Source organism: Oryza glaberrima, chromosome 3 (genome assembly GCF_000147395.1).
Source record: "Oryza glaberrima chromosome 3, OglaRS2, whole genome shotgun sequence".
In the NCBI taxonomy this organism is placed as follows: Eukaryota; Viridiplantae; Streptophyta; class Magnoliopsida; order Poales; family Poaceae; genus Oryza; species Oryza glaberrima.
The window spans coordinates 27821531-27836987 of record NC_068328.1 but is presented as its reverse complement, the minus strand read 5'-3'; the positions used below and the strand labels follow the sequence as shown (position 1 = coordinate 27836987).

At 44.3% G+C, this 15457-nt stretch overlaps 1 protein-coding gene across 2 annotated transcripts; it reads right to left on the bottom strand.

The window, feature by feature from the left end:
• Nucleotides 1-5251: 5251 nt before the first annotated feature.
• Nucleotides 5252-14487, bottom strand: LOC127767232 (oxysterol-binding protein-related protein 1C-like). 2 transcript variants are annotated; one of them, XM_052292499.1, is made up of 10 exons: nt 13818-14487; nt 13368-13733; nt 11326-11437; nt 10120-10559; nt 9394-9549; nt 8745-8912; nt 8527-8667; nt 6452-6682; nt 6265-6378; nt 5252-5733 (listed from the first exon to the last, which is right to left on the bottom strand). In XM_052292499.1, the coding sequence occupies exons 1-10, from the start codon at nt 14343-14345 to the stop codon at nt 5563-5565; spliced, it is 2427 nt and encodes an 808-aa protein (XP_052148459.1). In that variant the 5' UTR covers nt 14346-14487; the 3' UTR covers nt 5252-5562. The 2 variants fall into 2 exon arrangements, with proteins under 2 accessions (XP_052148459.1, XP_052148460.1); XM_052292500.1 differs by having other exon boundaries at nt 11338-11437.
• Nucleotides 14488-15457: the final 970 nt, after the last annotated feature.

The following is a 15457-nucleotide window of genomic DNA, read 5'->3' as shown; positions in this document are numbered from 1 at the left end:
AAAATTGGCTAACACAGAAAAAAAATGAGTTCCAACAGACTCTCCATCCGGATGTCCAAATTGATCCTCCAGCTGGCCAAATGTAGCCAGCCTCCTCCACTAGCCAAAGGTGGATCCCACCACCACTCCTAGTCCCTCCTCCACTAGCCAAAGGTGGATCCCACCACCACTCCTAGTCCCATCCTTCCTCTCTCTGCCAACCACCTACCAGCAACTTGAGCGCATCGGCCGAGGGCAAACTAGAGGGCACACTGGCCACGAGAGTGCCACCGACGTCTGGACCACCACCTGCCGCGGCTGACATTGTCTGGGCCACCATCCGCCGCCGCCACCGCCGAGCATCGCAGTGACACGGACAAATCGCAAGTTCGTACCCCGATCGAGGTCGTCGTCGTCGCGAGCCGCCGCCGCTGTCGCTAGCCTTTGCGCCATCCCCGCCTAGAGCTCCACCCCCAAAGCTATTGTCGATGTCACTTGCCACCTCCCACCTTGTCCGCCGCCATCGCCTCGTTGTTGCAAAGCCGTTGTCGAGCAGAAGGGCCTCAGCAGTGCGAGGTTGGAAAGGCCGGCGGCAGCCTCTAGATCCGACAGCCCGAGGGGAGCTTGACGACGCTCGGCCTTGGCGAGCGTCGGTGTTGGTGGAGCACGGATGCCGCCGCGCCGCCTTCGCCCAACGCCGAGCCAACGAGTCGCCGCACCACCGTGCTCCAGCCTCCATGCGTCGGCCGCCGCTATAATCGGCGTGGTCGACGGGAATGAAGGAAAGGGGAAAAGAAGGAAAGAGAAGGAAGAAGGGGGAGAAAGAAAGAATAGGAGTAGAGGCCGACATGTGGGTCCGTTGTTATTTTGGAGAGGATTAGTAGAGAGTCTGTTGGAATGAGTATTTAGTTTGACTAGCCAAATCAGATGAAAAGTTGACTATATGAGTGTTTGGAGAGTCCGATTAGGAGAGGCCGTTGGAGATGTTCTTAGCTATTATTGTACTATGTATAATATCTTATGCTATACTAGGTTTATTTATTTTTGCTATAGAGAGAGTGCACTAGTGATACGTACTCCCTCCATCCTAAAAAAACTCAACTTCTAATGTTTGAATTTTGTCAAAAAAAAAATAACTTCTACCATCCTACCTACACTTAGCACGTAAAACGAAAAATTTTATCCATTCAATAACTTTTACCTACCTATCACTCTTACTACTTTTTTTAATTATTAAGGACATTTTAGTCATTCTCCATCTACACTAAATCCACCTTGGGATACGAGGAATGGATTTTTTTTTTGGAACGGATGGAGTACGCTAGCAGCTTCAGAGTTTTAGAGCAGGTACAATAGCAGACTATTAGCTAGCTATAAACATATTTTAATGAGATAAAAGATGAGAGAGAAGAGCAACGGGCTACATATTTGTAGCTAGCTGCAGCACGGACTTCAAGACGCAACGTGTGTATGACAGGTGGGACCATATATTAATCATATAGTAAGCAACTATTATATGAATTAGCTATTAGATCGGCTATACATGAATGGGAGTCAGTAGTGGGTTATACTATTAAACTTGCTCTTAGAGCAGGTACAATAGCATACTATTAGCCAGCTATAAACATAATTTAATAAGATAAAAGATGAGAGAGAAGAGCAGCGGGCTACAGATCTATAGTTTGCTGCAGTATGGACTCCAAGACATAGTGTGTATGACAGGTGGGACCATATATTAATAGTATAGTAAACAACTTTTGTATGAATTGGTTATTTGATTGGCTATAATTGAATTGGAGCTAGCAGTGGGCTATAGTATTAAACTTGCTCTTAGACTATGTGAAGTGCTGATACAGGTCTACTCAGTATACAACTGTGTATATGCTAGGTATAGCTTGACAGGAGTAGCTAGCTGTGGCTGCTGTACAAGTTCACCCCAACACGTACGCTGCACAGTTTCGCATCGTGTTGCTGCTGCTGGCTTCGATTCGTTCCTTGGCCGGCCGCGCCTGTCTTTCTCTGCGGCTAGTAGCTGCGTGTGTGTGTGCGATGCGCCCGCGAGAGGTTGTGTCGCCTGTCAGACCGGTGCATGCACGCGCTGTGTCCCACGCTTGGAACGAATGGACGGCTGGGATGTGTCGCACGAACCGTGCAGATCCCAAAGACCAACTCATCCGTCGCCGTCGAGCATTACAGGCGACGATCAGCGGTGCAGGTTCAGGTCTCCTGACCGATCGATTCCTGGAGTGTGACGAGGACCACCTGCACTGTGCGTACATGAATGAATACGCAGCAGCAGCAGGCAGCAGCTGCTGCGTCTCTCTCTCTCGCACACACAGACACACATTCTCTCTCTGTTTCCTTGCCTTTCTCCCGTTGCTTTTCTTTGGTGCAAGGCGACTGTAGTGGGCGGGGAGGGGGGAGGGGGGAGACAGTGCCTCATTTGGCGAAAGGGACGTATCTTGGGAGAGCTTTGATGAGAGGGTTGTGGAGAAGGGAGAACCGTGGGTCCCATGGATGCAATTCATGCATGCATGCTGCACTGGTGGGTCCGGTGTGTCAGTCTTTGGCCTCCATGAGACCATGATCACGTTCATTTCGATCTCACACCGGACACATTAGGGTTGTGATGGACGGACGAGAAGGTGAGGGCTCAGCGTCAGAACGATGTCATCTGTGCAGTGATTAAGAATGCATGCTTAAGTGGGTATCTGCCCGTTTGGCACCGTTAGGACAAATGGCAACAGGGAAATGTTCACTGTTTGACTGGTAGAAAAAGAATTGTGACGTTTCGGGGACAGATAAGAGACAAACGTACGAATGCAAATTCGACCGCAAGTCATCATTAAGATCATGCACATGGGCACATGACATTGGCTATGTTCGTGCTGGCATTTTGGTGACAAATGCTGGTGCTAATGATGGCGCTAATTTGGCGGAGTAATGTTGCACTAATCAACTCTTTAATAGCCGCAAAAGGTGTTTCATCAGTGAAATTCTGAACGCCATCATCGCGGCTGTAGCTGCCAACAGCTATAGTGCACGACAAATTAACTTCAGAGCCCAAATCCTGAGTTAATTAACAAACCTGTTACCTATCAAAACGACCGTCGCGTCGGATCTCCGCATGTCCCTGCGCGTTTGCGGGTCACGGGCATCAGAAAATTGTTTGCAAAACCGATCTGGATATTCCGACGCCCAGAAGATCAACGCGCCTAGCTAGAGCCCTAGACTTACGACGACACGGCGGGCCTCGAGCTGACGCGCTCTCTGGGGCGCACGCAGCAACCTCCCAGCTGAGCTAGCTACCGTATTCTACAGTACTCCATCTAGGCGGGCAGCAGCTCGTTTAATACGGTGGCAGGGCATGCGTTGCAGGGGATCTCGACCTAGCTATCCACGGCAATGGCAACGGCAAGGCCGCCCTGTGTCCTGTGCAGTGCAGTGCAGGGGATCGATCGGTTTCCGCGTAGGAGCACGTGCAGATCGACGCGCGCGCCGCATCTGCCGATGCGGCGATGCCGATCGATCAATCAAGCGCGGGGGCCCATGTCCTGCTTCCTTCGCGCGCGGGCCTTCGTGCGCGCGCGGGCCGGGGTTGCCTTCCTGTGTTCCTGTGTTGGTCTCGGTTTCGAGCGGCGTGCACGCGATGCATGCATGCATGCGGCTCGTCCGTCGTGTAGCTGCAGGTCGTCGTCCCTGACACAGAAGTTTCTTGGAGTACAACCGTAGGAGTAGGCCGTAGCAGGGTCGGTTCCAGGTGACGTTGCTGTCTTGGTGTCTGAGCTCCGTTGACCCTGCATGCCGCTCCACTCTCTGTGCTTCAATGATAACGGAAGGAAATCCACTAGAAAAACAGTACTAGAAAAACTAATCGGTGGAAAGTGGAATTGAATGGAATGAATTTCGGCCGTGTTTAGTTCAGCACAAAGTTTGAATTTTGGTTAAAATTAGAGATCACGTAACTGAAAAGTTGTATGTGTATGCCATGTTGATGTGATGGAAAAGTACTGAAGTTTGGAGATGTAAATACAGCCTTCATCGAATGCACGTCTCAACTTTACGGTCAGCCAGTGGCACGACAATGCCACGTGGGGCACACGGGCACACGGTGGGGCCGCGCTGTCGGCGGTTCACGCTGCAGTGGCGCGGGGGCAGAAAGGTGGCCATCGTGAACGCAACGGTCCTACTTGCTCCCCCCAACATTATTGTTCCTAGAGGAAACCATGAGAAAACGAAGGCGCGTACGGCATTATAAATGCCACTGAAGAAATCGCTGCTATGTACTTTGTTCAGATGGCGTCCCTGGATGAAAGCGAGCGGACGGCGACGAACAAAGTATCCACACCAAGACGCGCGGCGGGCGGTTTATCAGCAAGCGGAGGCCTTGTGATGGCGAGCGTCGCGTAGTACGTGATGCGTCGTGGTGGCGCTGCCACGGCAGCGTCGGCGCGGGACGGTGTTGGATGCGGTTGATGGCGAGCCATGTACTCATGTGCAAGCGCTGAAGAGATGGGGTGTGTGCCACAGACACCACGCCACAACGGCGCAGTCAGCGCTTGGACTTGATTGCCTGCCGCGCATGTAGCCAGGACAGAGGAGATAAATGGGCTGGAGCATTTCGTTGTGGCCTCAGAACGCCACGGTCCGGTGGGCCGTTAAGGATATTATAACTACCTTTATTTACATAACCAAAGATAATAATACTCTTCTTTCGGCAATTGAAATATAATACTGTAATGACTAAATACTATCTTCTCGATCTTTTTCTTTCTTCTTATATGAAATATGAACAATTAAGGTGTAATAAATTAAGTATTAATTATTTCAAACTCAAAAAATTGACTAACATCTTTTTATATCTTTTCTATAGTGTTTTTTTTAAAAAGGCACCATTTAGTAATTCACGAAAGGAAAACGAAAAATTTTCTTCTTTTTATCTGCCGAACGCAGCCCGCACTAATGAACACAGACGCTACATTCCAAAACAATCGATAACTGCACTAAGGCTTCGTTCGTTCCCGGGTGATCTGGGAGATTAAGAGAGAAAACATCTCGTTTTCCGCGCGCACGCTTCCCAAACTACTAAACAGTGCGTTTTTTATAAAAAAAAATTCTATAGAAAAGTTGTTTTAAAAAATCATATTAATCCATTTTTAAATTTAAAATAGTTAATACTCAACTAATCATACGCTAATGGCTCACCTCATTTTACATATCTTCCCAATCTTCTCAATCTCCTCAATCCCCTTCTTCTCAAACACACCCTAAAGACATGAATGCTGAATTTCATTCTTTTGCGCTTCAGAACATTTTACATGTCTGGTATACACAGATGGCCTATGATAAAGCACTCTGAACTTGTGAGCATGCAATCCTCACAAGAAAACACTGATTCGATGCGACACTTTGGACGAACCTCACTTATTATGTACGAAAACAATATATCTGAAGCACAGCCTCTCCTTACAGGCCAAGACCCGTTTAATTGCTCTAATATAAACCGCTAAAAAATCTGGAATCAAGTGATCCCACAGAAAGAATAAAAGTAGAGAACCAGAAGACCTGTAACCTACTCAAAGCCTAGTCAGTTATCATCAAATCGTTAGGAACTTGTCCGAAGATATCTGGACAGCCTTCCCAGCTGCCCTTTTCTCTGGATTCCCAGTAACCACCAAGGTAGCGGTATGTGTCGGTAGCTTTATCTTTTGCAAACCACCGAGGTTTCCACCCGCTCTCCTGCATCTTCCGTGCCTGCAGCAGCATAGTTGGTGTCATTTCATGATGGATACACCCACACGGACTCGATTCATTGTTTTCTGACCCAAAATCGTGCACTATTTGGCACTTTAGTTTACTTGCTTTTAGTATGCGGTGTTCTCCAATTTTATTTACTTCCTCAGAAAAATAAGGCCCCTTGCTAAACTTTGATGAATTCAACATCTTTAGTGAAGGGGAGGGGGACTTTATCTATAGCTGGCCTGTTAATGCCAGGTGCAGATTACCAAGTAAAAAGCACTATCAATAACAAATAACAAATTATTTCCATTCTTCCAAATTATTTGTTCTTTCTTCCACTACTCTGGGTTGGTTTTGCAGTAGAATAAGCTGCAGACTCCCAGTGTTACTTCAAACTTAATATAGTTTGGCCTATGTACAGCAGTTGGACTCCGGCATGGAAATTCTGAAATGCAGCTGATGCAAACGTTTGTTTCTGGATTCAGTTGCTTTTAACTAATGCATGCTTTACCAGAATATATAATGCGAAAGGTGTAACAGACTAACCTGTCGTTGTCTCTGTTCAAGCCTCAACTTCTCAGCATTTGCTCTTTCATACTCACCATTCTCTAGGCATCGCTGATCTGGTCGCAATCTAGAGTCTGTTGGTGGCAGTTTTTCCTGGTTGTTGTTGTTAGTCAGATCTCAGTATGAAGTGAATATGATAACTTGTTGCGACCATAAGTATATTTACCTTCAATCCAGCGGTAAGTTCATTTAATGTGATTGCAAAGCGAGTAAAATTGTATCTGGTGGGAAACTTAGGTGGTTTGCTTCTTTTCCACAACAAATGGGCCTCTGAGAAATTTTCAGATCCCTTGCCTTTTCCAAAGCAATCACCCATCACATAGTGCATGCTTTCATCCCATTTCCCAAAGAGTGTAGCAACAGTTCGACCACTTCGGTCCTGAACAACACCTTGTACCTGCATATACATTAATTCACCTGAATAAAATATGCTAGATGGACTAAGATATTTCATAAACAATGCACTATGAGAGAGTCATGGCACTTTCACAAACATAGGAAAAAAAAGGCTTAAATGGTAGATATGTGCATTTCAACATAATCTATAGCTAGGTAATGCAGAATATTTTGTATCCATTCCAAATTCTCAACAAAATTTCATTGTATAGAAAAATGAAGAGTTATTTAAATGGGATGTCCATATCGTTTATTCTCCACCTAAAGGATCTTTCAATAGTTCATTTTGTGTAAGCTAAAAAACTGCTCACATTCCATTTCACTGTAAAAAGTACTATTACATTTTCTCTCTCACGGCACAACATGCAAATACAAATATTCCAACACTAAAACAAGCCAATAACAATCATTATCGTGATAGCTTTTCACTCAATAAAGAAACGGCTTTTCATAATGCAATGTACACTTGAACTTGAGCACTAGGTCTTAGGGCTAAAATAGTGAAATTATCAGAGAAAATTCAAAAAAAAAAAGAACATATTAGTAAGTAGAACCCATTGGATTTGCTTCACACAATACTGAACGTGTAAATAGTGAACTAGATATCCCATCTAAACTTATGGATTCAACATTTATAGTGCAGTCGATGCATCCATACCAACTGTGTATCGTTATCCCTTAGTCCCTCCAATTCTTTTCACAAGTCAAATATAAGGCACACATGTGAATTCATTGCTTATATTCCTTGTTTACGTGATCACCTATGCTGTTAAGGCAGTTTAAGGGGACACACCTCTGTCTCAGCACCATAGCATGTGAGGCATGAAGCAAAGCGATGCCACATAAGGTGGCTGAGGCGTGATTAGTGTACAATATTGTAGAGAAATTAGCAAGAAAATGGGGGAAATTGATAAAAGGGCCAGTAGCGCACTAAGCTAGGCTGCCCAGGCTGCCAGCCCACTAAAGCCCAACATCAGCATCATAGCCACGTGTTTTGTGCCCTAAGCGACATCGCATGCCACCAGGCACCAGACGCCATGACAAGCAGAATAGCAGATCACTAGGCCACTGCTGAGATCGATCTGGCTGCCAGCCACCTCTGTATGAGCTCAACATCCGTGGCTGCAACAGCTCAACGCCTCTGCTCACCTCGCTGTCCACTGCCACCACCAGAGATTCAAGAGTTGTAAGCTGCAACAACTGCAATCTGGATCTACATCTGATGGCAGTGTGTGGGATCTGTGACAGCAAGTCAGCTGTGGCAAGGAAGAAGTGACCGCAACCTTAATCAACATCCTGCTACCTTCCATCCCATTTTCCTTGGCCCTTGCACCCTTCATTCTCCTGTGAGGCAAGGCCAAGCACTGCCTTGCCTTCTTCTGTGTGCCTTGCTGCTTCAGCGTAACAACCATGCTGATCACATAGTCCCTCTTACATTAATAAGAAACAACTCATTATTCATTATCTCCTGTATCTCCAAGATTTTCAACTATGGGTAGCATGATCATCTAACCCGTCTTTCCCTTGTTTTCATACTTTTCTATCTCCTTAATACTTGTGTCCGCTCAAAACAAGCCGTATAAAAAGAAACAGGAAGTGAGTGAGTATGTTTTAGGTTTAAACTGGGTTCAGCAAGAATAGTACTAGTAAATTCATCCAACATATGTGGATCATCATCCACCAGTGTAATATAGAAGTACAAATTTCATATGATTTGGATATGATTATTGCTTTTCTTCCGAGTTTTTCATGTGTGAGGTGTGATAATAACTACAAAGGGAATAAAAAAACAGAAACCAGAAAGAGCTGACATGGACACAAAATGCACTAAATTTACAAGCATACCTGATGTGGGTTACGATCAATAATTGACTGCTCCTTAAACTTCAACTTGCACGAATATTCATTATTGCCTTGTATTCGCATAGTACCATAATGATCACAATACAGTTTACCCAATATGAGATTGTAAATGGAAGTTGTCACCTGAGATAGAATATTTCAAGTGAATTATTTCCACAGACCAAAGATCTAACCACTTCTTGCTAAATATGTAATGGTACCTTGCTCCACTGGAAAACTTCACCATCATCGAACTCCAAGGTTAGCACACCAACAGGATCAAGTTGAATGGAGCGACCCCAGAACTTGCTTTTTAGGTTGCTATCTGCCCAAAACCGCCACCCAGTTCCCTCACAATGGCATGCAACCACCATAGGATGGTGACTAACCTGGCAAGTCATATTGAAGAGTCTTAATCAACCAAAATGCAAATCCAAATAGAACTAGCAGAAGACAATAATCTATAGGGGAAAAATATTCAAGCATATACAGGATAGACCATCTGATGATCAAATAGTCAGAGAACAGAGTTTCCAGTGATCTGTGAACATAAAGAGAAATACGGACAATCGGAAGAAATAGAACTACGAATTAAAAATTTAAAACATAATGTAACATTTACCAAGAAGACACAGGTACCAACATAATGTAACATGGCTTTGGTGTCAGGGAACAGTCAAGTGACAACTTTGTAATACATTTTTTCTGCCAAACCTTTACTAACTGGATTATCATGCCTGTACAAAAGCAGTAGTACTACTTTAAAAAGTCTGTGTTAAGTTATAAAGGTTGGCTATGCTGAACCGATAGTAAGAAAATCTTCTTCATATTACAAAATATAAGTAGCTTTCAAAGGTCCACAGACAAAACCTTTTCTGAGAAAAAACGGAGGCCTTTGTCTGGATAATCTGCTTCATAGGTCTCCCCAAGAAGTGGATTGAAGGGCTTACAGCTTCTTCCATCCGTAGATGCATAGCCAGAAACAGCAAATGCTGCTACACTAAGGATCCTCATCAGACTATTGCCCTGAGTTTTTAGCATAGGAAATGTAAGGTGCAGCAAACTAATCACGACAGAAATGTGCAGATAAACATTTTATCACAAATTGGATGCAGAGAAAATAAATATGTTGCCTTTGCAGGGAAATCTAACAGTTGGAGACAGTCTCAGCCATACTAATGTATAGCAATGCTGCAACTTTTAATGGAGAATTCACTAGACTGAATTAATGAAACAAAATAGAAATTATTAAATAAATGTGTACAACATAGAACAAGAAAGGGGATGGCATCTGGTGGTGCAACTGTAGGACAGGCATTCTGAAAGGCAAGCACATTTGAACTAAGCAGTCAATATGTTTGCTAAATAATAGAGATCCCAATTGTGTTATACGTATAGACCACAAGCAAATTGATCTCAGAAAATTGGATATATGCTACACGTAAGTAGAAGGAAGTATATCCATCAAATAAACATATAGATGCAAGTTGGAGGATACACGGTTCAAACTCTTAATTTGCTTTTATTTGGAATGTTATTTGAAAATGCACATGCATGCCCATGAACATATTAAATAGTGAAAGGAAGAAGAAATACCCTTTTCCCCCATTCATAAGCGCGATCAATAAGGTAGGAATACTCAAGATCTTCAAAGCATTTCTGTAAAGATGAGAGTGGTTCATTGAAATAAACAGGCAGACAAACTTTGGTTAGATCCTTTCCTATATTGTCCTTGATCATTGACCACAAGCTTACACCCTTCTCTTTCTCGACTGGATCTGGCAGCTTCTTACGCCTTCTGACATATGGGTAACTAATTCCAACGGATTTCATAGAGGTATCAATACCATCCATTGGATAATCATCCTCATCATCCGAACCAGCTTCTGATCTTTGGAAATCAGATCCACTGCTTTTAAAAGAACTTGATGACAGGAAATCTCGTGTATCAAAATATATATTCTCATCATCGTCAGTTTCGTCTTCAGCTGGATCTTGTGGTTCATTATAATCATCAGATTCACTAGCACTTCCTTCTGAAAAAGCAGGAACAATACTTGAACTAGCCATAAAAAAAATCAAAAAGAGATTAAACCAATACTGAAGAAATGAACGTCAAGAGCTACATATAAGAGCAAATCTATCCTGGATATTTATCATGAAAAAGCAGTCATCTTTATCTGATATTTCACAATTACTAATGCATGGCCAGCGGCGGAGCCAAGACCCGGCCAGCACGGGCAGGCACCCGGGCTCCGCCACATGCATCCATGCATTAGAGCTAAATATAGTGCTTAACCATTAGCCTAGCTGCACATACACCATTAGATTAGCACTAATTATCATACTTGGTTATTAGCCAGCAGCCCAATTTTGCTTCTTATTCATGATAAAATGCTATATGTATTTTTGTTTACTTGTTAATTTGTTATCTATCGTTAGGTTTGCCCAGGCTTAAAAAATGTCTAGATCCGCCACTGTGCATGGCAGACAATAGTTTGCTTCTAGTTTTGGCAACCAGACAGAAAATCTAAGTCAGATCCAAACCAAGGCCTACATTGTTTGGCAGTTCAAGAAATGTAGATATTCTGATATGTAACACTAAATAATCAAGATAGTGCAACTTTGGAGTGGTATTTATCAAGGGAAACTGTTTTTATGAGTAACATGTATTGAATTTCCCCTTCGTAAAAGGTTGCACTATAAATGTTAGCAATATTTCTTTCCCACAAACCAGAGCAAGAAACAGCACATAGCAATGACAGGTGTAGTGGCGTAACATGACAGGGACAAACTATTCACCGGTTATCATACCACTATACTTCTCATTCTTTGATCTAGAAGTGGATCCGTACTCTTTTGACTGTCTTTGGCTCTCATCTACAAGGGTATTCTCCAAATCAACCTTTTCTGTCTACAGCAAGGCACAAAAAAGAACACTTTATTAGAGGAAATCAGTACACGAATTCTGTACAAATCCAACAGTACTTACGAGAAAAATCAGAATCTACAATCAGAACTACTGGAATACAGCAAGCAAAATTTGAAATAACCCATTGGTAAATCCCTCTAAAAAGACCTGTAGACCGCTGTTTTTACCCCCATCACCTACTCTTAATCTGACCCTTTTGCAGTGTTATTGTTACCTTTTCTGTCCACACCCATCCCTCTGTCCTGAACTCAGATCAGGTCCTTGTTTCTTTTCAGCGACACAGTTGCTCCTTAGGCTGCTATGCCGGCTCGCCAGCATTGCCGTCAATACATTGTTAAGCCCAAAGCCCCTCAAGAGGATAGTTAAGCTCCTAAGGACACGTTGTCACATTTGATATATCTGCTGGAGGCGTCCCCACGGTTAAGATTGGGAATGAGCGGATGGTGTGGCAGACTCTGCTTACCCTCCCTCTTTAAGATTTTGACAATTACTCAGCATTACTCATCTGGCATCCTTATCCTTATTACTCACTAAAACAACATAGGTAAAGAAGCAAAGCAATGTGTTTAACACATATGTCCCAGTATGGCACAAGATGTAATGTGTCCAACACATGTGGACATGTACCAAAATGGGAATGCTTTACAGATGCACATGTTCAATACCATATTTGAAAGGTATAAGTAGTCAACAGCTGGAGATCAGATATGAAGTAGGCATGCCTACAACTAAGTGCGCACAAAGGAACCCCCTTAATCCTTACCAAGCAAATGTAGTGCAGTTAATAACTTGAAACTCGCATTATTTATGAGCAGAAGACATTAATAAATTCCACACTTCCTATTAAATATAATAAGTAGCAAAAGTAATGAGAATCATCATAAATTCCACATGATCCTTCCTAGCTTCCATTAACATTTTTAAGATAACAAATCGAGAACTGAAATGCATGATTTAAAGAAAGTCCCGAAAGGGGAGGGTTCTTTCCCCAAAATGAGATGCAAAGATATCCATTACATTTTCTAGCATATCACATAATCTCAAATTGAACAATCAATCTGGATGACAAGGAGCTGGACTAAAGTAACAACGGGAGGTATATTTTCAATTAAGGAAACATCATGGCATAGCAATTTCCTGACAAAGAAAAAAGGCTCCGTACTAGCTAATGAAACCTCTTTGATTTCTTATTTCATCAAATAGTTAGAAAAACAATACAAAAAAAATATTAAGCACTGCTTGGAAGTTGGAACACAAACAGGAAACTTGTCCCACTTCCAAAACAGGGCCTTGTCTGTACAATGGGATGGTTGGCAACCAGATCACAGAAAATAGCAACTAAACTGAAATCATGTCGCACTGAGGCGTAGATAACATTTTATCAGTTCTGACCAGAAAAAATTATTCCTAAGGCAGTTAGATATATCTGAAGATTGACTATATTCCATTTACATTAATATACGCCATCGATAGAAAGAAATAATTCCTAAAAGACATAGAAGTAAAATGAAGGACTACCTAGTAAATAATACATATAACTAAGGCGAGAATTTCATTTTCCATCAAATAATATATCAGATATGCTGCATTACTCAATTTCCATAGTACATTCAATTATTAACAGTTGAAGTACATCTGACATGGTCACTAAAGCAACAGAGTCAGAAAATTAATATAAACAGAAAACTTAAAGCATGTTAAATAGAGTGACCACTAGAATTCAAATTTTCCAAGGACACTATGGTCAGATGGTTCAGCCAACATAAAATGTTCATAAGTAAAGTACCCCCGTACTTTTTTTTCCTTGAATTAACTTAAGCAAGCAAAAAATGACGCAATATCACACCACGCCAAGGAAACTACAAATACCAACCTCACGCACAATTAAGTATAGTACAATGAATAGCAATACCTCTAGCTGACGGAGGGTATCCAGGAGGAGCGTCTGCTTCTGCTTAAGGAGCATGAGCTGCTTGTGCAAGACCTCAAACTCGGTGCGCACGATCCTTTCGCTGTCAGCAATGGCCGCCTCGCTGACTCCTTCCTGCTGCAGCCGCTGCCTTAGGCGCTCGGTGGAGACAGCCACGGCCGCTGCGGTGTCCCCTGGCCCCACCATCTCGCTCGTGGACATCCGCGGGAACATCTCCTTGGTCGCCTGCAGCGCCTCGACCCACGCCGCCCTGTCCTCCCTTGTCTCCGCCCGGAGGTGCAGCCTCTTCGTCCCCGAGAAGATCGAGAACCTCCTGTCATCCGATCTGCTCTCCCGCACGGACGACACCTGCACACGCAATCCATTTCACCGTAAGAACCGGACGAGATGGATCTGGAGATCATGGAGGCGATTCGAACAGAGGATGCTGACCTTGAGGTGAATTTCGCCGATAGGCTTGCGGGGTAGGTGGTGGCCGTTGGAGTGCGCGGAGGAAGACGAGGAGGTGGAGGGTCGGGAGAGGCGGCGGAGGGAGTCCTCGCCGATGACCTTGGCGCCGCGCTCGGTCTCGCGCGAGAGGACGATGCGGTCGGGACCGTGGATCTTATAGTAGGAGAGCACGCCGTCGTGGAGCGCGAACCACCGCGGCCTCCACCCGCGCCCGTAGTTGACCCACTTGTAGAGGATCCCGGAGATGCCGCCGCCGACGATCTCGTTCAGCTTCACCCCCTCCGGCGGGGAGTTGCCGCCCCCGCTACCACCCCCCGCCGCCCAGCGCAGAGCGCGCCGCTCTGGCGGCGCCGAGTTGCTCCGCGGGGGAGGAGGCGGCAGAGGCGGGGGCGGCGGCGGCATCACGGCGGGGGCCCCGGCCACCGCGGACGAGGCGGCCGGCGTGGCCGCGGCGGCGGCAGAGGCGGCGGGGGAGACGGGGACCGGGGGCACGCAGCAGAATGGGTGCATGGGGCGGCGCGACGGGATCGGGCCTTGCGTTGGACGACGCGCTCGGTCGCCGCGGCGGCCGGCGAGGAGGAGGCCGGTGCGGCGAAACGGATATTTTAGTTTTTTCTTTTTAATTCCTTTATTTTTCTTGTGCTGGGTCGAGGTGGGTGAAGGGGTTTAAATGCCCGGGAGCTCGGGGGTAAACAAACGGCTGCTTGCTCACGAGTAGACTCAACGGGGGAGGAAGCCGTGCCGTGCGAGCCCGTGTATGTGCTGACCCAGCCACGGCTGCCCAACCGTCGTGGCGACTGACGACAAGAGACGTCGTGGGGGTTTGGCCGATGGCACGCCGTGATTCTCTTTTTCCTAGTAGTATTCCAGATTCCTGCGTTGTACAGGGATTTGATGCCATACAGTGGATTGCATGTATCCTTTGCAATTCAGCTTCAAATGCAAGCTGCCCATACATTTTGAGTAGCAGCAATAATAATAATAATAATGATGATGATGATGAAACATGATAATTTATTTTAAAAAGAGATACTGGTTTTGAGAGCAAAGAGAGGATAACACGTGGATTTAGAGAGGGTTGAACGTGATAGAACAGACCACGAGTCAAAGAAGTTCAATAGGTAATAGTTGTTTTCTGATGGTGACTAAGAATAGGTAATGGTTGTATTTGATGGTAACCGGGAGCAAAGTAAGTAAAAGAATTTGACTGCATAGTTTAACAGTGATATCAATAATGACAACATGCAACGATAGACAATACGCATATAACCAAAGAGAAAACGTGTGAGGAGCGGGTGGATAAGGGTTAGGTTTAGGATTAAGTTGAATACGCATGATAAGTATCGATAAGACAATAACATAAAGAGGATAAAATATATCCAAGCTCTATAAAAAGGTAAGAAGTTAATACACATATGGACTAAAATTCTAAAAACTCTTAGCTACCTATGAGCAAAGCAATCGTGTTTATATATCATAGTTAAGTTAAAGTTTATACAGCGTGTGAAACGTGATATAAATATGCTACTATAGTAATTAGAGATATATCTCAGATACGTATACACCTTAAAAAAACCTATTTTGACCAAACGTTATCCTAATGATTGAAGTGAAAAATGGTT